At 36.3% G+C, this 23433-nt stretch overlaps 2 protein-coding genes across 2 annotated transcripts; one reads left to right on the top strand and one right to left on the bottom strand.

Moving 5' to 3' along the window:
* Positions 1–423: 423 nt before the first annotated feature.
* On the top strand, positions 424–2266 carry LOC137709715 (AT-hook motif nuclear-localized protein 24-like). Its single transcript, XM_068448697.2, has one exon. The coding sequence runs from the start codon at positions 992–994 to the stop codon at positions 1898–1900; it is 909 nt and encodes a 302-aa protein (XP_068304798.2). The 5' UTR covers positions 424–991; the 3' UTR covers positions 1901–2266.
* A 3438-nt stretch (positions 2267–5704) lies between these two features.
* LOC137710989 (kinesin-like protein KIN-UA) lies at positions 5705–15031 on the bottom strand. Its single transcript, XM_068450178.2, has 19 exons — positions 14381–15031; positions 13589–13689; positions 13376–13498; positions 12053–12238; positions 11731–11952; positions 11440–11596; positions 10956–11105; positions 10489–10577; positions 10087–10290; positions 9676–9822; positions 9246–9377; positions 9023–9154; positions 8526–8661; positions 8328–8420; positions 7506–7631; positions 7267–7392; positions 6572–6715; positions 6249–6377; positions 5705–6166 (listed from the first exon to the last, which is right to left on the bottom strand). The coding sequence occupies exons 1-19, from the start codon at positions 14586–14588 to the stop codon at positions 6006–6008; spliced, it is 2766 nt and encodes a 921-aa protein (XP_068306279.2). The 5' UTR covers positions 14589–15031; the 3' UTR covers positions 5705–6005.
* Between the last annotated feature and the right edge of the window lie 8402 nt (positions 15032–23433).

The following is a 23433-nucleotide window of genomic DNA, read 5'->3' as shown; positions in this document are numbered from 1 at the left end:
ACAAACTATTTATGTGTTTGATATAGTTGACATTACAAACTATTTATCTGTCTGATATAGTTGATTAATTAAGCAACCTACTTTAATATTTTAGAGAAAGGATCCTTACATTACCATATAAATAGCTTCTATCATAAACACAAATTTTTGTAATTCGTCTGAAGAAAGTTGAGATTTCACCATAAAATCAATTAATAAAATAAAAAATAACTCAATTACTTATAAGCACATGAAAAACTATTCATTTCTCCAATATAAGATTGATACTCTCAACATTGTCAGCGTAATCTTTTACGAAGGAATTACAAATCTTTGAGAGCCAAGGTTTGTCCTTAATTCAAACCAATTTTGAGAGAGAGAGGGAAAGAGGTTTTTAGAGAGAGAAAGATGGGGTGTGGGGACCATTCCACCGCCCATAAGCACGCATAGACTTACTCTTACCGAAACCAAACCCATATCCATCCCCCCCTCTATTTCTCATCTCAATCTAACCCTAACCCAACACTCTCCTCACGATCCTTCAAAGACCAAGACCACCCCCATCCCCATACCTATTTTCTCTCCTCATCTCCTCCTGCTCCTCCTCAACACAAAATTAACCTTAATTTCCCTGTACCCTCAACAGTCAAGGCTGAAGAAGCAGCAGCATGCCAAATCAGCTCCAATTTTGTGGGTGGCACCAGAAATCTGCTCAGCAACTTCATCCTTTCCGCTCAATCATGGTTCACTTGACAAGGTAAACAACTAAAAGCAACCCCAAAAGAGAGACAGCCCAAGTCTTCCTTTACCTTTTCTTTGCTAGCTCCTCATCCCACTCTCTCTATCCTTCTGAATTTGTCTACTCAACACAACCTTTTAGCTCTTGCTCTAGCTAGGTAGCCAGCACTCATTTCTATTCTCAATTTCTTGCTACTTTCTTGGTTCTGTGCTTTTCGAGGGAAAGAATAAGGTTGTTTTGTTTTCTAAGTAGTGAAAATTTAAACCTAACGATATGAACACCCATTCCCTTCCCCCTCCTTTCCATTCGAGAGATTTCCACCTGCATCACCAGCAGCAGCATCCTCAGTTCCTCCACCAGCAACAGAATTCCGAAGACGAGCAAACAGGAAGCAGTGGCCTTAACAAAGGACAGAAGAGAGAGCGGGATATCGACGACAACGACAGCGGTGGCAATGGAGGCGAATTAGGCAAAGAGCTCAATGTCACCATGTCCGGTGGTGATGGATCAGAAATGACGAGAAGGCCCCGAGGGAGACCTGCCGGATCCAAGAACAAGCCTAAGCCCCCCATCATCATCACCCGGGACAGCGCCAATGCGCTCCGCTCCCACGTCATGGAGATTGCCGACGGGTGTGACATAGTGGAGAGTGTCGCCACCTTTGCTCGCAGGCGCCAGAGAGGCGTCTGCATTATGAGCGGGACCGGCACAGTCACGAATGTGACCCTCAGGCAGCCCGCCTCCCCAGGCTCCATAGTGACCTTGCACGGTCGATTCGAGATCTTGTCACTGGCGGGATCATTTCTTCCCCCACCAGCCCCGCCTGCCACGACTGGTTTGACCATATATCTGGCAGGAGGGCAAGGGCAAGTAGTAGGGGGAAGCGTTGTGGGGACGCTAATTGCATCTGGCCCCGTTGTCATCATGGCAGCTTCGTTTAGCAACGCGGCATATGAGCGGCTTCCACTAGAGGAAGACGAGGGTCAACTGCCAATGCAAGGTGGAGGTGGAAGTGTTGGTTCTCCAACCGGAGCTGGTCATCAGAACCAGCAGCAACAACTTTTGGCTGAAGCTGCGAACTCAAATGCACCTCTTTTTCATGGGTTGCCTTCCAATCTTCTGAATTCCATGCAATTGCCAGCCGAGGCAGCGTACTGGGCTACCGGCCGCCCGGCATTCTAACCACCGGACCAGCCCTTGGATCAACAGGAGAGTTCATTTGCTTTGTCATCATCACCTACGCATGTTATACCAAGATGTGTCATCACCGACTATGTAGCTAGGTAGTACCTAGCTATATGGATCGAAGAAGAATTTGGGTTTGTCGTTGATCAGCATTTCAGATTTTTAGTATGTTTTCCTACTTTTTTCGAGTTGGTTTTTAGCATTAATTAATATTCGATGATTAGATTACGTACATGTTTGATTGAAAGACTGTATATTTCATGGATTATTCTTGGTGAGTTTTTGTCTAGTGAAACGTACTATTGCCAGGGCATTGTTTAATATGAAGAGGAACAACATCCAAGAAGAACAATCTATTTTCAAGATAGCTTGTTATTTTAGTTAATCTCTACTATGAATAGGAAAAGGCTGTTCAAACCAAACCCTTATGCGTTTTTTAGTACTTTTTTTGTAACAAGAATTAAGTTCAAACATGTTCATCAATCTCTTCTTTGTTAGAAAACTTTTGAATTCTCTTATAGTTAACCTATATTTTATGTGGTTTTGTGATATCTCATCATATTTACAATACTTATATACTGATATATAGAGTACTCATTATTTTTGGGAATTGTTATTGGCACTTCAAAAATCTCATTCTACACTCCAAACTTTCTATATTTGGAAATAAAAATACACTTGTGTGGAGTGTAGAATGAGATTTTTGGAGTGCTAATAACACTTCCCTTATTTTTTATAGAAACTAGAGAATTTGAACTTAAAATATTTTCTAACAAAGTACAAAGAAGTATCACTAAACCTGTATTTACTTGGTAATCGAAGCCGCATGATTAATATTTTGGGTTTGAAACTTTGATATTTGAAAGGAATGGCCAATTACATAGGAGAAGGCCAAGAGAAACGAGGAGGTATGGGCTCCTTAGAGTTTCCATGTGTTTCTTCCTTTGTTTTAGAAAGAGATTTTATCAGAAATATTTAGGGATATGGAGACATGAAAATATTTTGGTACTGGTTTACACGTGCACTGCAAGCTCCTTTTCGAGGCAAACATCTACAACACTACTCTTCCATTTAACGCCCACAACTAGCTCTCTCTCTCTCTCTCTCTCTCTCTCTCTCTCTCTCTCTGGTTCAGAGAATAAGGATTGGACAAGCAGCTGCAGCTCATGGCTACTGTACTTCTCGAACTTGCTCTCTTACAACTTTGCTCTTGCTTTTCCCCAAGCTTTAGAAGCTTATTAGACTTGTCCATTCTTTGTTGGAGTCAGCTGCTTCTTCAAGTCACTTTGAACTTTAAATTTTCTTTATCATCTGTGATTACCTTGCAACATGTGTTGAGCCAACAACAGATTCTAAGAAACACTAATGTAGTTTAACATGTTATTTTATCTAACAGTAATCAAAACCTTAATTACTATAACTTTACCTACTAAAAAATCATGAGTAATTACTGAGGAGTGATTTTAACACATGCCTTTACTCGTCATGCACAATCTTATTTATTTTTGGCATTAGATTGATAAATTAAAGGTGAATAACGAATGTACATAGACAAGAATGTGTAGAAAGAGAAAAATGATGAGCATAAGTCATTTCTCTAATCATTAACCGTGGAGCTATTTAGTAAGAGAAATTACTAGTCTTGTACATTGATGGAGTCTGCTTAGTTAATGTTATTCTATGACTATGATTACTTTTCATCAAGTGTTGAGCCAACATGATCTATTGTTAAACTCTACTCTTATTTGAGTTCACTAATTAACTTTATATTTTTTAAAACTATTAATTAAATTGGGTAAAAAAACCATAGATAGAAGACTTGCATATTACTTAAGCCGAATTTGAACCATATTATTATGACTCGCTCATAAGAGACTTAGCTTACTCCTCCACCTTCTTAGTGTAGATAATATCGTTTGTCCAAGAAAAAAAAAAACTTGAAACTATAAGATAGTCTTTCTATCTACAAACACCACAAACCCTAATCTAAACTCAAACCAAAAATCCTCTCTTACACGTATTGTTGATCATAGCTTCTTTCTCGTAAAAAAGGATACCATCACCATCATCTTTTTCTCCATATATCTAAGTGCAAGCTCTTTAATTTTTACAGATCATGAACAGGTAAACTTGTCATTCGGAATTCGTCAAAAGAAATGATTTTTAATTCCATTTTATTTATAACGTTCTGCTATTCTAGAGTCACTTCCGACCAGGTTATTCCCAAAATTATTTGGTGCCTAATTGGTCGACAATACGTGTAAACCGATCCATCATTTGCTTTTCTCCTCAATAATTCCCAACCTACAACATCAAAATAGATATTGTTGCCATATTTCGGTTTAGCAGTTCTTGAGCATCATTTCAACAAATTCATGCAATTATTTATTACTGAAGTTTTTGAGCGGTAAACAAATAGAAAAGTTTTATATCATCCAAGTGTTAATCAGAACAAGTTTTTGAGCCGGTAGCTATGTCTGTCGCTTGGAAATTTTCATAATACTGTAGAGATCCTAGCTGCTCGAGAGGGCCTTGGACTGGAATCTCAATGTAATTGGATGCAAGTTATTATGGTGGTTCAAGCTACTGGCAACCTCAATTGTGATTCCTCTTCCAATGGATTATTGATTGAGGATACCATACCAAGTGTAGTTTACGGGATTGTAATTCTGCTAGAGTTCACCATGTTCGTCAATCCACTAATTGTGAGGCACATAGAATGGCCAAGTTGGTTTTAATTTCCAATTTTTCTAGTTGTTGATTTGAGTAACCTCCTAGTCTTCTCCAGGATGCTCTTTTAAGATGGTACGCTTTCTTAATATTATAAATAAAATCAACTATTGTTTCTTCTTTTAAAAAAAAAAAATATATATATATATATATATAGTATTTTATGCTGTGCGAGATGAATTAATAAATCAAATTCACTTTTAGTTGTACTTTTGTTTTTAATTTTTCTATGAAAACAAAAACCTTGCATGCATGATCAAGCCAACAATGAGATGTTCGGGTAATTATCATCATGATTCCTGACAATTTAGAGCAATTATCTTGTGCAATAACAAAGTAGAAAGATATCTCTAAAAGTTTAACTTGTAACTTTTTTAGTGTACCACTAACACTACTTGTATAAATGTCACAAGTACCGGGACATAAAATTGTCATTCCTATGGAGAGAGGATCCTCGCCAGATCCTCTAATCACATCCATTCATCGTACATTGTACGATCAGTTTTTGTCAAGTACTGTTTATATCCAATTTTAAATAAAAAAATTTACAATGATTTCTTACTGAATGATGTACAATGAACGGATGTGATTGGAGAATTCCAATATCCTCACAAATAGGATATGGCGAGGATCCTCCTATATTCCTATGCGCCACACATTCCCTCAATGTGTCTTTTGGAATTGTCGGTATGAAATTGTACACACGAATACAGAAGGTAATCTTTTGTTTGTCCATCTTCCCCAATATCCAATTTATTTTAAGAATTGTTATTGGCATTCTAAAAATCTAACTCTACACTTCAAACTTTCTATACTTGGAAAGAAAAATACACTTGTGAAGAGTGTAGAATGAAAATTTTGAAATACCAATAACACTTTCCTTTATTTTATTTTATCTTGTATGATGATGCACTAGGTTAAGGAGAGTGATATCCGCATACCATTTTTCTTCTCTTGCACACGTCTAACCATATCTGGTCTTGAACAAATGAATCAAAGAAAAATCGAAGCAAGGCGGAAATCATTTCCCTCAGGCAAACATGGCATGCTTAGCTCATTTCACACAAGGGATGCCCAAAAAACAAGTTAGTTTCTTTTGCCTATTTGTTTCATATACAAATCAACATACAAAGTAGTTAGAAGCTACAGTGCGATGTTCGGCAGAAACATGAACTAATTGACAATAAGTAGATCAACAAATTAGAGTTTCGTGTGTAATTAACTAAATTTTAGGACCATAAAGTAAACGAGAGGCTAATTTAATGGCGATTTCCTGAGGAACAAGCTGGCCGAAGTGTTCATGCTTGTTGCTGCTGCATCTTGGGATTAATCCTCGCATTTTGCCTATTTGTTTCCATTATGTGATGATTCTTTAGTTATCAATCCGTAGCCGCCTTAGTTCAGCTTGGAAGGTAGGGCTCGAAGTTAGCGTTCGATATGCAAGAGTTCTTATGTCTTCGCGTGAACAATCTTGAGAAATGCGGACCAGCTCCCACAGGGCACCGCTAGTGATCATGTCTTTAGCATTCACTTCTGAAAAAGAAGACAGTGTGAGCAAACATCCTAGCAGAAGATTAGCTTGTATCATAATGTTTCGAGGAAGAGGACAGCTTACCATGTTGAGCTAAATGACAGAGTGCAAGTTCAATATGGCGTTTGATTGGCGCGGCTTCATTGTTAGTATTCTGTACAATCCATGCAAGTGCGCCATCTTCAATCAGAAGAGACTTTCCAGTCTTGGTACCTACAATGAAATAAAGGTAATAACCACTTTAACTCTGTCCAAATGATGATTAAACTACATATGCTTTCATATCAACAGAAGCAAACAAATTTATTAAGTAATGGACGGTGATAACGAGTGATTAAATTCATAAGCATGGACTACTTTTTTAAGACACACAGGAAGAACATTTCCATGAACCAATGCCTCTTTACCTTGTGTAGATGCTCTAGACTCGCATTTTGCGAAGTTCGCTATTCCTCGAGCAACTTGTGCAAGGACATCAGGATGTCCACATCTGACCATTCCTAACAACGCCTTGATGCCACCTTCACCCCTTATCTTATTCTGTAATTTATCTGAGCAATGCAATTTCATTTTTGTCAGTAACAGCAGAGTAGACTAACTTAAATTAGCTTTTATTTCATGACACCACTACAAGCACTTCAAGAAGGAATTAATGCAATTGCAAAAACTGCATTTCCGAACTCATTACACGGTTTACAACTATCGCAACAGATGGACTGGCCACAATCCAAAAACCTAGTTTTGATGAAGTTTGATGTAATTATAACCTCTTAAAAGTTAAGCGTTATTAGTAACAGCATATGGAAAAACCTTAACTACTACATCAATCTTTTCGTGAGTTGTTTACTTCTTTGAGTTAATCTGACTAACCCAACCACAAGCACTTCAATGAATTATGACCCCTCAATATGAGAATCCAAGATGGCTTTACCGTGGTGTCCAGCAAGTATAGACTAACTTTGATCTAGAGTAAGGTTACTAATTGCAGCTACAGAAGAACATTAAATTCGAAAATTGATTTCATGAGCTTTCATTTCAGGTAAATATGATTACTTTTAGGATATCGTTAAGGAATTGAACACAAAGACGTCAGAAAGTTTACCATTTCCGCATAGATTAGCAATGGCTCCAGCAACCATTCGAAGAGTTTGGGGATCTTCACCGTTGGCTGCTGTCATAGATAACAAACTAATTCCCCCTTGAGTCATAATCAGCTCCTGGTTGATTTCTGATTTAAAACACCAAAGAAGAATTACAGCGCAAATTAGAGACCGGTGACTTTCTCAGCCAATATTGTAACATATTCTAATAATTATGAATTTGTGGACTCTAAGTTTATACCATTCATAGCTAGATTTGCGATTGCACCAGCTGCAACTCTATGTATGGTTTCATCCTCAGAGTTTTTAAGTAGCATCAACAAGGATGTAAGACCACCAGCTTCTACGATTTTCTCCTGATTTGCTTCTGAATATTAGGAGGAGAGTACGTGTTATTGCTTGCTGATGCAGTGAGTTCTAAAAATATTGATATTAAGTGCTAATATCAGATATCGAGGTACAGCTTTATTCAACATGGCATTCCTAACCCACGTCAATCATATACAAGTAAGACATGACCAAAAAAATAAAGGAAAGAAATTGTATGCATTAAGCAATTAGTGCAAAAACAGATAACAGAATGTACGTAATCAAATGTGACCGCGTGATACCATCTCATCCCAGCTTTTCACATTACCATATTGGTAGCTTACCATACTTGTCTTTTATATTAACATAAGAGGATCTTCTATCCATACTGAACTGAAAATTGGATTCCAGATACAACCAATAATTCCTTTATATCATTTTAAGCATTTTTTATTCTTTTCAGTTCTCTCTTCTAAAACCGACCGCCGTTTAATACAATCATATCATGAAGTATCGCCTAATTTCCTTTGCACTTGCCATTGATTCTAAACAAACCACAACAAACAACAGAAACTAAAAGAAAAAAGAAAGCAGCTCTATACCCTCAATATGAAGCATTGTTCCGCAGCTTACACCCAACTATATTTTCCAAGAATAAGCAAATAATTATAAAATGAAGATCGTGAATGATTTGAAAAACTAACAATTATGTGATATTACAGTATCGGTGTAAGGAAGACAAAAAAGGTCTGACCTTCAGCAGCAAGATTTGCTACAACTTTAACAGCATGAATCCTCACATCATTATCTTCTGCTTCAAGCAATGACAAGATCTTTTGCAATCCCACTGATAATATTGCCTTTTGTTAGTAATAAACAAGAGGAATGATTGATTCACTTTAAAAAATCTACCATGAAGTGAGAATAAGTTAGCACAGGAACAGTTAGTAACCTTGCTCAAAGAGTTTTGCTATCGAGGCCTTCTCCTCATTTCCTGAATCTTTAAGTTGCGGTTTCCTAACTTGAGTCATAAGGGACTCAAGAGCACCAATTTTTTCAGCCCCACTCCTGTCTAGTTGTTGACTTGTCTACAAAAGCATATCCGTTAAACGCAGGTTTTAAGACTATGGGACACATGACTTGCCTGAAACGGGCCCATTTAATGCATAATGAAATAGACATATATAAAATATAAATGAGCAGAGGGATCCATTGGGCCTCCTCATATGCCGAGAGTTTTAGTTCAGTTTCCAAAATTAACAGCTCTCAGCTTCACTATCTTTGTGAGAGTTGACGTCTCAAAATTTCAGATTCGTGTTATACGCAAATGTGAATGTCTAGGAATATCAATATGGAGCATGTTGACCAATTCATTATGGTTATGTTCAATTTGCGAAGCAAATAGAAATGATTCCAACAAAATACTTATAAATTATACATGCAGCATACCTCATCAGCTTCAAAACTTCGTTGCAACAACTGACTCTGTAGTCTTGCTATTTCTCCTTCAAGTTTCTCTTTCTGATGTTCCTCATCTTCCAACATCTTACGAAGCTTTAAGATCTCTGAATTTCCAGCTGCCTAGAACATCAACATAATTTCTCTATGTAACACCAAAAAATGTCAAAGACTGACTATATGAGATAAAATTATTATGTCAGTTATAACGCACCTCTGACCTTTTCCACTGAGTCAATTGACTTTTAAGATTATGCACTTCCTCCTCAACAGCCTTCCTGAGCATAGTCTCTTTCTGGAGCAACTTTGTTAGGTCATCAATTTCCTCAACATGCAGCCTGCAACTCTATGTACAATAAAACTGTTAATACTCTTCAACAAATTGAACACAACCATTTCAGGGAATTTAATAAAGGTATGAGTAATAAAACCCTAAATCAATTACTAAAACTGACACGTAAATTCATTGATACCGTAATGCTAGGGACTTCAATTAAAATCTGAAAATAAATAAGGTCTCAGTCAATGAACATTAATAGCGCAAACATATATATTTTTTTCCTTACTAATTTTTCCTTAATTATATGATAAGGGAATAGCGCAAACATATATATCATTGTTTCCTAGAGTTTAGACCATAGTACCTCTTTGCTTGATGCCACGTTAAAGCCATCATCCTCATGTCCATTTGTGATTTTTTCACTGCCATGCTTTCTCTGAGTCATCACCAACTGCTCTTCGAGCTTCTTTATTGATTCCATATAGTCTTTCTGATATTTCAATCTTTCCTTCTACAAGGAGGAAAACATGGATTTAAATAAGCATTAACATTCTTTGGGGAAAAAATGAGCATACGTGCGCTCATATGTACACTCAAGGCTGGCAGACAATAAAATAAATTCTTTCCTTTTTGCTTAGCAAACAAATATCATCAGCTATATTTTCATTTGCAATAATGAGCCACAGTACTTTTGATAAAATCAGTAACTAAAACATGTTAAAGTGTATACCGTATGAAAGGTAACTAGCTTTCCAAATATCAGAAAAAAATTTACCTCCAGCACGTCTGTGTAGTTCCTTTCAACCTCTGAGATCCGATTTTGTGCTTCTATGCTTATTCTTTCCATCTCATCCTCAAATACCTTCTGCTGCCTCTCATGTTCTGCAATGATTTTGTCTAGTTGTATATCTAGCCTCCTGGCCAAACTTTTGTAGTCGAATTCTTCCTTCAATTTCAACATATTTTCCACTTTCATAGCCTAAGTAGGAAAAAGGTTTCAGCATCTTCCAAATAACAGATATGCATAGCACGTATATTTTGCGCAAAGTATTTCCATGTTTTTTCCACTGTCAGTGATATTTGATCATACAGATAAAACCAACTATTTGGCAGAAATTTACGTTTAGAGAGGCAAATTCAAAGTATAAAGAAACAAGGAAGTGACTTTGAAACCCACCCGCTGTCCAAACATAATAGTGCTAGCTGTCTCTCCTCGATGACGTGGGGATGGACCAATAGTAACAACCAGTGAAGTTCTTGCTGTGCCTGTTGGAATTTACAGGTGTCAAGCATATTATGTTGTAATGTGATATACTGCAATCCTGCTTCGTGTAAGAGTTTTTTTCTGTATTTATTATGTCAAAAAGCAGCATAGAATAATGCAACGCTTCACTTATTATTTATTTATCCATCTTTGACAGACATGTGTCTTTTAATCCATTCTGTATCCTGACTCCTGTTTATCTATTCGAAACAGAACTGAACTATTTGAGAAGGTCAAGAATCATACTCAAAGATACCAATGCAAAAAATCGAAACGCATACACATGAATGAAGATAGCATATTCTACTAAAATTTAATACAAAACAGAGTCGAAACTGTGTAACAAGAAAAAGCTAAATGCAAATTTTAATGCATCTTACCTCCAAATGAATCCCGAAGCAATCTTGTGAGTTTGGAATCTCGAACTGGAACATGTGAACTATTCTCTGCCAATGCATTAATGCACTTTCCCAGTGCACTTAAGGAGAGATTGATTGACTTGGCTTCTTCTAGTGTATGTCCTTCACTTCCTGCCATATGAAAGATTAACAAAAAAACCAATATCAGACCTGCCCCCATAAACAAAATGTGTACGATAGAGAAAATGAGTATGTAACACAGCTGCACCTCTACCACAATACGCCAATCCCATCCCCAGCCATTCCTAAATAATGGCTGGTTTACAAACCCTAAGCTTATGGCAAGAAAGGATTAAATTTTCTGTGATAATTATTTCAGGATTTAAAACGAGGTTTATCTGTCCTCAAGAACAAAATACTGTATTAGGGGAAAAAAATAAAAGGTATAGTCAGTCAATCATAAGTAGGGAAACAGTTATTATCTCCATTCAAATCATGCCCATACCTGATTTGTCAATGCGCTCTGAACCAGCAAGATCCACTACAACCAGCTTGCTCTTTCGAACAACAGGAGCCTTTAGACTTTTTACCATGTGAGAATTGTTCCCATTTTGGCTTGAAAGAGCTGAATCTCTTCCCTTCACAGACTTCTTTACGTTTACCTGTACCATTTGATACCCCTTTCTTTTAGATCATAACCAATTATAATGCTACAACATAACCAATTATAAAATCTAGAATTCCATTCACTTTCACAGACATAAGCATAGCAAAACAGGAAAAACAAATGACTGACCATCAGAATAGCATGACTGCGGGAAGATTCAGTATTCAATTTTGTATTTGTAGCAAAGCGGTGGGCTTCCCCTAATCTTAGTAGTTCTACGAAACTCTGCTGGTCCCTGATTTCGACTAAGCTAGCCCCTGGTACTGAGACATCACCGGTCTTTGGGTCTTCCACTATAGAAATGTTGTCATTAGCAGGATCAAGTAGGTCCTGTATGGTTTCCATGTAAAGCTGTATACAAGCAAAAAGAACCAGTATGAGAAATCTTTAAACCAACAATACTGCTGATATATAAGCCCATTACTAACACCAGATTCAGAAGGAAAACTACCTGCAAATACGAGACTGACAAAGAATCGGACTCCAGAGATACATCTGCTAAAATATCCTCCATAGCACGAACCATTATTCCACGAGCAGCAGTGTCTTCCTCTCCAAGTTGTCCAAGAGTATATGTTTTCCCTGTACCGGTCTGACCATATGCCATGACCGTTCCATTGTAACCTTCCAGAACACTCTGGTGAAGGAAATTACAAGATGGCATATCACTTGAAGGAACTTCCACAAAACATCAAAGCAAAACAAGAGCTTCTTACTAGTATGAATAGGTATATTCATAAATATAGATATATAAGCATAGAAACATATATATGCTTATACACTCCCAACATATGAAAGGACTGCTATGATATAAAGTATTTATTGCCTAACACCTGCAAAAAAAATTTGGGACAATAGTTGTAACACCACAAGTCCTCACCCAAATGTCTGGAAAGGTAATTGGATTCTGAAAACCTGCATACATACCCAAATTTCCCCAATTGACATTTAGAGCACAACTTTCCCCCTTTAGTCCTTAGCTGGTGTCCTTGGCAGAAGAGAAACCAGTTACATACTGAGACAAGGCAAGCTCAATCCCACACACAAAGACTGACTCATATGCAGCCTAAAGCCTTGAAAGCTTCAAACCCACATGAACCAATAGGCTCAGTTCCCTCTGATACCATGTGTGACAACATGAATACGCACCCAAAAGAGCTAGCCACAAGTTAGGAATTGTTTTCTAGACCTACACATATGCCCATGACCTCCCCAAAACTTAAGAGACTCTTCAATTATACATTTATGCACACAGTCAAGTGGTGCTTGGGTGTTAGCTTTTAGTTTCTCCGATAATAATTTGGTTATTCTTTAAGTAAACAAATTCAAGTATCATCCTCGTACAAACACAAGCATGCCTAAACAAACAAAAAACAAGCTTATGTAAATTCTTAACTCCAGTATCTAAGGCTTGGGTAATATACTTTCCAACATAATATTCGGTAACGATAAATTCTACCAGCTACAAGTAGAAGTATAACATTCTTAACTATAAAAGCATAATATTTTCTCTCAAAAAATTTAGTAGCGACAGACAACTAAAAGTAGATATTTTTTACAGTATGATTCAAACATAAGTAGATGAAGAAGAAAAACTTTCAGTAAGATCCATGTTACAGATTTTGTGGACCCTTGGAACAGACTAAATGCCTAGCAAAAGTTTTCCCAATATTAAAATTTTAGCATAATAAACTTCCCAAAGCACAGTTTAAAAGGGGAAAAATTGAGCTTTAAATGAGTACAAGAAGGAAACTAATGCTTAACGCATACGCACCTCAAGAACAGGCTTTGCCACTACTTCATAAACACGTTTTTGGGATGCAAACTCTGTGAGCACTTCATCGAACTCATAAGTATCTGTGTCCCAATTGTTTTTCCGAAGTTTCAACCTTTTTAGCTGAAATAGAGCAAAACAGATTTAATATCCGTGACCATAAAACAACGGTAAGATAGTAAGCTGTAACTCAATTAAGAATAAGCAGGATACCTCTGGTTGCAACTCTACACAGTCCGCAAAATCAGCATCTGCAACCATTTCCTCCGCATTACGTGGTCGCAATCTTAGAGCTACTCGAACTCTTCCAAGAACTATACCCAATAAAACAAGGTCAAACGAAGTAATGAACAACTACGAATTAAGAATCTAAAATTCCTAAATTACGGGAAAGGAAAAGGAATTCATACTAGGAACCTCTTTTGATGAACAAAAATGACAATTTGGGAAAAGTAATGCTAGTGGCGATGTAAGAGTTTACTGATTAGCATTTACACTAACAAAAGAAAAGGACAATTAATTTTCACTAACCTAGCATTCGAAATGAATTTACAACTCAATTACAAAGGACCATAAAAGGGCTTGAGCTTTCCACACATAAATCATGCATAAAATAAAATCCCCTTCAATAACTCCATAATTTATTTCTCATTTTTTTTGAATCACCAAAGTATTTCTGTATACTTGATTCATGTGGAATACCACAATTCATTAAAAAACAACCAAATGCTCCCTAATTTGAAAAGAATTTGGCTCCAAAAAATTGGAAAAAGTTATCCATCCTCAGAAAGTGAAATTTGAATTCGGCAACTTTATTTGTTTAACTTTGTGGAAGGACTTTTCTTGCTTGTATAGCCATGCAAATACAGATTGGCAGTATCAGTACATAATTAAATCACATATTTTTCACACACAATACCTATCAAAACTAGGAAAATATAAAACAAGAAATAAGTTCCTCAATATCTCAAACCACAAAATCCAGCAGAACCCAAAATTCCTCACCTCCTGTATTATCATTCTTAGAAGCAGCAGCTCCAGTAGCGCCACCGCCGCCAGTGGAGCCGGTGCTGTTCCGGCGTGGCCCAGAAGCGGGCAAAGACTTGGATTTGACAGAAGACTTGGGATTGGAATTTACAGAGAGAGGCCTATCCACCCTCAAAGCACCCCTCTGACTGCCATATCGGTAATTATACCCGCCCGACGCCGCCATTGCAATTCAAACCAGCAATGAAGCTTGAAAAATGGATCTTTCAGCTCACAAAGGGGCAGGGAAAGAACACACGAAAAGGTGCTATCTTTGAAATCCCAGGAGAAAACCCAGAAAAACCAAAGTGGCAGTTTTCAAAATTTGAACAATTCCCAGAAAAACCCAGGTGCAAGGTTTTCAAATTTGAAAGGTTCCCAGAAAACCCCAGGTTGGTTTTCAAATTTGAAGATGGCAGTTTGTGTGGGAGATTAGTAGTAGTTTTAGTGAGTGCTTTTTCAAGTGGTACTGGAGCTAAATCGTGTGGGATGCGAGACAGAAAAATCCGGGGTTTTTTTTATCTTTCGCTTTGCTTTTTTGCTTCCTCAATCGAAGCGGACAGGAGGACACTGAGAGAGAGAGAGAGAGAGAGGGAGAGAGTATGTACTTGACCTCGTTTACTTGTGAATAAAGTGAGTGATGGCCCCGTCACATCTTCTGGTGGGCCTAACATTTTGGTCATTACGTTTGGGATTTAAGGCTGAAAGTACGACAATACCCTTCCTTTTGTTTTGTACAAGTTGCAAGTACAACTACCAACTACAATGAATTGACTAAACTGACCCCACTAACACCAACCAGATTTCATACTGGTTTGGTGAAGCGATTTTATAAAAAGTAGGCATAAAAAAAAATTGAGCTCAAAAAAATATTTGGTGAATGCTTAAAAATAGCTTATTTCACAATTTTGGGTAACAAAAGGCTGAAAATGTGAAGCAACAAAAATGAGCTTTAAAAAAAACTGAAAACGTGAAGCAGCATAAATGTTGGATTATATGTTGAATGTTGGATTATGATTTCTTGTTAAACGTTAGATTATATGTTTAAAATAAAGTTTATAAATATTTTTCTTTTAAAAATAAAGTATATTTAGTCATTCACCTTTGTTTGTTAAGAAAATTAAATTAATGGCACATCTAGTATTATACCATTTTTTGTTATTTCACACAATCGCAGCTGTTTTATATAAAAGTTTATCAAACACTATAATACTGTTTTTTCCCAAAAGCACTTTTACAAAAAAGTTTACCAAACACTAGGGTTTAGGCTTTATTTTTCAGCTGTTTATTCTCACAGCACAGCATAAGCAATTTTTTTTCAAAGCACAACAATACCAAACCAACCCTTCATATGATCATTTTTCTTGTTGGGAATATTTTATGTATTCTAAACTCATCTAAACTACATATTAATAAAAAAAAAATTATTAACTAAAAGAGAATGAAAAGACATTTTTTATCTTCTATCACAACAGAAAAAGTTAAGAACATTAACGTAATTTTACAAAACAAAATTTTGGTTGTTTTTTGTTTAAACCTTACCTACAAGTGATTTTATCATCTCTAATTTAAAAAATAAAAATAAAAAACAAACATCTCTCGCTCTCTCCTCACTCTCACGTTCTTTCTCACTCTCTTCATCTCTCCTTCAATTTTTAAAACAAGGCTTAAATATTAAAATGGTCATTGTGTTTTAGTCATTGAGTCAATTTAGTCCATATGTTTTCAATTTGGTCAATTTGGTTATTGTGTTTATCTCTACTAGCCAATTAAAGACATTTCCATCTAATTTCTATAAAAAAATTAATTAATTATAAATTATTATAAACATTTGTAAAATTATAATTTATTTGATTTAAAAATATATATTTACAATGAAATAAAATAAAAAATTAAAAGAAAAATTATTCTCTTCCCAACTTTCCAACCTCCTCCCTAACATACCCCTCTCTTTTCCATGTCACAACCTTAAATCATTTTTTAGATTGGAAGTTTTATTTCTTATATGTGTTATTTCTCATTGATTTGCATTTTCTATCAAGAGAAAGGGCAATTATTTCTCATATAATTTTTCTTATGAATTTTTTAAAAGAGATTGAATGAAATGTCTTTAATTGGCCAACAAAGACAAACACGAGAACTAAATGAGCCAAATCGAAAACATGATGACTAAATTGGCCATATGACCATAAAATAGGGATCATTTTTACATTTAAGCATAAAAACAAAAGTAAAAAATTTCACTCACACTTCGTGTGCGGGCATATATAGTAAGGTGATTAAGAGAAGGCTACATGTCAACCTTTCGTTTAATTTCCGATTATACCATTTTTGCATTTTTTTTTAATATATCATATTATCTACACTACCAGGATGGGAGAGTCACTTAAGTCTCACAATGAGCTAGCAATAATATAGTTCAAATTCGCTTTTGGCGAAAATCGAACATAATACCTCTCACTTACAAGTGAAGAGGCATACCATTTTCACATTAAAATAAAGGTCGTAATGCCAAAGGATTACTATTGCATGGCATAGAGGGGCAAGGCATAAGTGTTTATACTGTAAAATCTATTTTCAACTAGTACCTACCATGATATGTTTGAAAGGCCCTTCTAATAAGTAGAATGTATATAACCTTATTTCGATTTAGTTCAGTACATAATGAACTAAAAATCATAGAATTGACTCAATCATCATATCATGGATTATAAGTTCATAACTCTAGCTCATTGTTATTTTGAGCTGAACAAATATTTTGCACACGAAAAAAATACAAATTACTTGACATTTGATTAAAAAAAAAAAAAGTTTACAACCAATCTCTTTTCAACTTGTCACACGTGTGGGCCAATGTTATAGTGATAATTAATTAAGGGAATTGTTATTAGCACTCCAAAAATCTCATTCTACACTCCAAACTTTCTATATTAGGAAAGAAAAATACACTTATGAGGAGTGTAGAATGAGATTTTTGGAGTGCCAATAACACTTCCCTTAATTAAATGGCTAACTATATTTTTACACTATTAACCCTCCTCCATTAGTTTCCATTCGTTTAATTGTCAATTAAGCTTATTATCTTTTGCTTGCAAGAAGTGACATCAATCACAATGGATTACCAAATGCTATACCAACAAATAATAATTTTCTTAATGATAACGTTAACTTTTTAGATATATAGATTGATATGAATATTTTTGCCGAATTGCATTTATGGCTTTCATGCAACCAACAAATAAGTGAATGGCAATTAATTTGATATTCAGTGGATAAAAGGGACATGAGAAATGCTACTCAGACTCTCTCTACTCTGAGTGAAATTCTTCATGGACTCTCTCTAAGTGAAACTCTTCATAGACTCCCTGCTATAGAAACCCAGAGCACACTTGTTTGTAAAGGCTTTCTTCATTAACTTTCTTGACAAGATAATTACAAGAGTATTCAGTATATATAGCTTATGAGCTGTTACAAGAAAAAGACAGTTAAGCCCCTAAACATTCTAACTAATTACAATTCAAGACTAACAAACTCTAACAAACAAAATGTTAACTAAAGATTGTTTTTATTAGCTGATCCTTATCCTCTTTACACCCCGTCAAGCTGAACTTAAGAGTTTTCAAAAGGACCAAGAGAAAGCTTGGATTAAAGATACAAGAATTTGTCCTTGGACAACGACTTTGTATGAATGTTAGCTAACTAGTCTTGGTTGCACATATATTGCACTTTGAGAAGATGAGCAAGAAAAAGCTCTCGAATATAGTGATAATCAATTTCAACATGCTCAGTTCTAGCATGGAAGACTAGATTAGAAGCTAAAGATATGGCAAAGATGTTATCACAGTCAAGAGATGGAAGTTGAGGCAAAGAAAAACCAATGTCATGAAAAACTTTGCAAATCCAAGTTATTTCGGCAGCAGTATGTGCTAGTCATCTATATTCTGCTTCAATAGAGGTGTTGGAAAAGTGCCCTAAAGCCAATCATATGATGATACTTTATGGACATTTCACATGTTAAACTAATCTAGTTTAATATAAAGGGCAAAGATTGTTCTTTAAAGCATCTCATATAAATGTTATTTGCTTAAATGATAAGTCCAAGAAATATGTAATTGGGAGAATGTGATCTAAAGAAGTTAGATTCATGAGACCATTCTCTTTCGTATACATATCCTAAACGTTCCTGATCATAAGATTGTCAATTGGGCATTGACAATCCACTAAGATTAGTACGTGATATGTCTTCTCTTAAAGAGAGTGACTGGTCTCGAGTCATTGGTGTGACTGACACCAAGACAAGCATGTAGGTGCTCAATAGAGAATGAGTCCACTGCGATCAACAAGGAGTTCTCATATCCATGTCACATGAAAACTCATGGTTGGGATAATGCAAAGTAGTCATTTGACCTGATGCATCATAGTTGTCTTATGGTTAGGTCCTTGATCTTTGACTATATCAAAGTCACTCCATCAAAGGGTGTCCACGGCATAGTTAGGGTTAAACCACTTAGCCATGGAGGCAAGTAAGTGCACAACAAGGGATCTCTAACCTTCAAAGCGTTTGAGGGAGAATACTCTATGATATGATTAAGAATCTTTGGCCAGAGTATGAATGAGATTTAAGAAGTCATTCCAAATCACATTCAAGGTAATCATATAAGTAAGAGAATCACATTGGATAGTAGATGTAAATAAACTATCAAACCAAACAATGTGGTCAAGAGTATTGTATTAGAGAAAGACCGTATTGCATTGTCATCCTAAATTGGATAGGTTCTCCACCTCTTCTGATTAGCTTGGGTAGCCAAGACATACTGCTAGGTGTCACCCATGGTTTATGGAAGCCCTAAAGGTGTATAATCACTAAAGGGGTTCACAATCGATTTGAAGAGTTCTAATTGCTCATTGCCTTGCTAAAAGGAACCTAATGGATTGTATACCGTGTAAGGTAGAGATTGAAGAAACAATGGAGATGAGTAAGGATAATGAAATGGTTTAATTATTTATGGCTAAGATAAATTAATATGTTAATTAATCAAATGAATAAGTTCATTTTAGCTTTTGAGTAATTATTGGACCTCAAGGCCCATTGGGCTTAGAACCATCAAGCCCATTAACTTAAGTTGTATGACAACTTAATGACTAAAGAATCAAAAGGGCCCAAATAGCCCAAAGCCTTTAGAAGGCCTGCCATATCATGAATGAAAGGTTTTTGTTTTTTTTTTTTGTTCTATTTGTCACTTAAGTGAAGTGACTATATAAAAGACTTTATAGCTAAAATTCATTAGGGTTCTCTCTTGAGGAAATGGGAGAGAACAAAAGCTCTCCTTTTTCTTTCTAGGAGGCCGGCCCCCTTGGAGGGGATTTACTAGTATCAATCATCCTCTAAGGTCACTCATCTCTTCTTCAAGTCCCTCCTTGGTGTGGAAACTTAGAGGTTCCCTTTCTTGGGAACTTGGAGAATCCATTCAACCATCTTACTCGAAGAAATCCATGAAGCTCAGAAGTAAGGAATGAAGGCCCTTTCTTTTGGTGATTAGCCTTTGCTTATGCAAAGAGTTGCTTCAAAGGTATAAAAGTTTCTCAACTCTTTTCTTTAAAATTTCAGTTCAGTCTTGGTTCACCACAACTACAAGGCCTTGAATTTCATGGGTAAAGTTTTGTTTTTGAGTGCATACAAGCATGATTTTGCCTTGAATTGTTAATTGCATGCATAGATGTTGCTCAAATGAACTTGTTTTCACAAATTATTTCTTTCAAGTGGTATCAGAGCCTAGGTCTAGCAGTTGGGGAATCCTTGTGGGTTTTGTAGTTCATAGGCTTTGATTTGAATGTTGTAATTGTTACAAGCTTTATTCTTGCTTCTTTGAATGTAAATTTTGCTTGAAAATTTACCATCTCAAATGTTATAGATGTAGTTAACTTAGTTTAATAACACATAAATGGAAACTTAAATAAAACCTCCACAGATTGCCCAAACATAAGGTTTGAATGTACTAAATTGATCTACTCGACGTCACAGATCTCCACAAATTGACAGAAGGTCAATCAAATGTCGGACGTGCCGCCACAAGTGGCTGCATTTTTAGCCACACACTGCACGCACCAAAGACCCATGTAAGACCTCGCACCTGTGAGTACACTTATGCTCGCTTTGATAGGAGCATATTTAGGCGACTTACTTAGCTTGTTTTCGTGCATTTATATTGTTAATTCCTAGTTGTTTTAGTAGTTTAAGCCATTTTCGTGTGTTTTTAGGTTCATATGGCTAAGGAAGCAAAAAGATGCATTTTGGAGCATTTTGGAGCAAAATTGGACTTGGAATGGATAGCTTATGTTTGGAGCAAAAGGAATGGACGAAATTGAAGACCTAAAGATCTTATGTTTGAGCAATATCAAGGACTCCTACCTATTCTAGGTCACAAAACAATGTCCCTTGCAACATTAAAACCCTTGCCGTGTGTCCCTTGGTGTTTCCCTTCCTTGCTGTGCAAGGAAGGGCCTTGTTTCCTGTTTTAAACCATTTAAACACATTCATTCATCAAACCATCTCAACCATTCACTCAAACACCCTAAACTACAACCTTGCAGCCGCACCATATTCTCATTCATTCACATATTTTCATTCAGCCACATGCACTCATCATCATTCAACCTAGTTGTCACTCACATGTTTTCCCATTTCATTATTCATTCACTTTTCATTCATTCATTTCAGCCACCATGACATTATTCCATCATCATTGCAGCACATTCTCTCCCATTCTCTCCCAAAACCGTGCATCCCCTTGCAATTCCAGCCATCCCACTTCATCATTTCAGCCACCATGACATTATTCCTTCATCATTGCACCACATTCAGCCATTCACCCATTTTCTCCTTTGTGCCGTGCATTACTCCTTCATTCCAGCCATTCCACATGCATTTCCAACCTAGCAGCACCCTTTAATCATTCATCCTAGCTGTCATTCACATGCTCTCCCATCCATTCTCTCCCTATAAAACCATGCAATGCATTCATACACACCATTCCCATTCACCACAGAAATTGATCCATTCACTCCATTCCACACATCCACATACCTTTCCATTCAGCCATTCACACCAACACAACACCTAGCCGTGCAAAACACTACCATTTCATACACATTCCAGCACCATTCATCCCTTTGTGCCGTGCCTTCCTCCACCATTCCAGAAATTCATACACACTTCACACCATCACACAACCATTCCTCCATACAAATACCACCCCAAAACCTATCCTTAAACCTTGTGCCGCAACAAAGAGGAAGAAAAGAGGGCCTAAACGTTCATACAATTCAAGTTTGAGTTGTTGGAATGTTTAGGTGTTTCTTTTCCTTTGATTTCAATGTTTAATTTCAATTCTCTTTGTCTTGTACGTATGAGGAACTAAACCCCCCCTTGGCTAGGGGGGGATTCGAAATACATGTTTATGCTTACGATATGATTTGATTACTTCTAATTGCGTTTCATAAGTTGTGAATTCAATTTACTTATCTATGTGGATTACATTGATTTGTGTGTGTTGGTTGAGAGTGCACGCTTAATTATCATGCGTAAATCTAATGCTAGGATATAAGGAAGTTTCACCTAATCGTTACAAACTTATATTCACAAGTAGTAAAAGTTGATGATCTCAATTGCGTTAAGTAAATTCTTGGCATAAGTTTCATGCAGTTCATAGTAACAAGTGCTTCGTCAATGCTTATGGTTTTCAAAGAACTTAATGATTCTTGCTTGTATCTCTATTATGCAATTCATGTAGGGAACTTGTGGGGAATGCTTTGGGTTGTCGTATGCAATCATCCAATTCAATAACGTTAGGAAAATCTGAGGGTTAATTAGTGCAATTCACGGTTAATCTGGGGCGTTGAGAATTCATGGCTTATTGAAAAGCAATTGGAAATCGTTTTATATGCAAGTATAACATATGTGGAGATGAACCCCTTAGCTAGCTTCCCATCCATTCCATTCCATCAAATTCGTTTTTACAATCTGTTCTAATTTTACAAAGTTTTAAGTTTTGTTTTCAAATTCGTCAAAATCTCAATCCCCCTTTACTTTAAATGTTCAATTTAGTTAGAAAGTGTCTTAGTTTGTGTTTCTAAGTGTTTTGATTCAAGTTTGTTACACAAATTCGTCCAAATTCACCAAAGTGCTCAAAACTGCCCAGAAAGTGTTTTTAAGGCAGTTTTGAGTGTTTTGGGTGCTGTTTGAGTCTTTTGGTTTGTATTCCTTGTTTTAAGTGTTTAGTTTTGCATTCCTTAAGTCTAGTTTAGTGTTTTAAACTTTATTTTACGTTTTTGAGTCAGTTTCCAAGTGATTTTGCAATCCCTCCTAATCCCCGGTTAAGAACGATCCCTACTTATATCTATACTACAATTGTAAAAAAGAGGGTTTAATTTGTGTGCGTATAATTCCCGCATCAAATTTTGGCGCCGTTGCTGGGGATTAGCAAATTTGCTAATCCTTTGGATTGTTCGTTTCTGTTATGTATTTTAGTTTTAGTTTTTTATTTGTGTTTTGTTTGTTGAATTCAAGTACTAGAGAAGCACAACATGGCACTTGATAATGCTTCTCTTTTGTCACAGCTCATGGAAAGGTCCCAAATGCAAAGCGTTGGTACATTTGATCTTCAATCAAGGAATAACGTGTTTTCCAATACTTACAATTCAGATTGGAGTGATCATTCAAACTCTATGTGGTGGGAACCTCAACATGTTCAAGAAGAAGGATATTGGCTGCCATATGAGGAGTTCTATTCAAGACTTATGCAGCCACCACAACCTGCCCAAACAAATTCAGGTACATCTTTCTATAATGATATGCTTACTAAGTTACTCACCAATTTGTCTCAGGGGCAAGAGAATCAAGACAAAGAGAGGCAAAATCAAGACAAAAGGTTGGACCACTTGGAAAAGCAAATTGGGCAGATAGCGGAGTTCGTAGGACAATTTCGAGACCAAGGCAAACTCCCTAGTTCAACCATTGCAAATCCGAATGGAGG

The sequence above is a fragment of the Pyrus communis genome, chromosome 6 (assembly GCF_041283825.1).
Source record: "Pyrus communis isolate YQ-2024b chromosome 6, ASM4128382v1, whole genome shotgun sequence".
NCBI lineage: Eukaryota > Viridiplantae > Streptophyta > Magnoliopsida > Rosales > Rosaceae > Pyrus > Pyrus communis.
Note: the sequence above shows the minus strand (reverse complement) of the source record. Positions and strands in the feature narration are given on the sequence as shown.

What these genes read in the sequence shown, in the direction of transcription:
- LOC137709715 (XM_068448697.2), top strand. Translation starts at nt 992, where the DNA reads ATGAACACCCATTCCCTTCCCCCTCCTTTCCATTCGAGAGATTTCCAC.
- LOC137710989 (XM_068450178.2), bottom strand. Translation starts at nt 14,588, where the DNA reads ATGGCGGCGTCGGGCGGGTATAATTACCGATATGGCAGTCAGAGGGGT. An exon ending in GCAGTCATGCTATTCTGATG is followed by an intron (nt 11,597 to 11,730) that starts GTCAGTCATTTG and finishes CAAATGGTACAG; the next exon opens with GTAAACGTAAAGAAGTCTGT. An exon ending in GCTTCGGGATTCATTTGGAG is followed by an intron (nt 10,578 to 10,955) that starts GTAAGATGCATT and finishes AAATTCCAACAG; the next exon opens with GCACAGCAAGAACTTCACTG.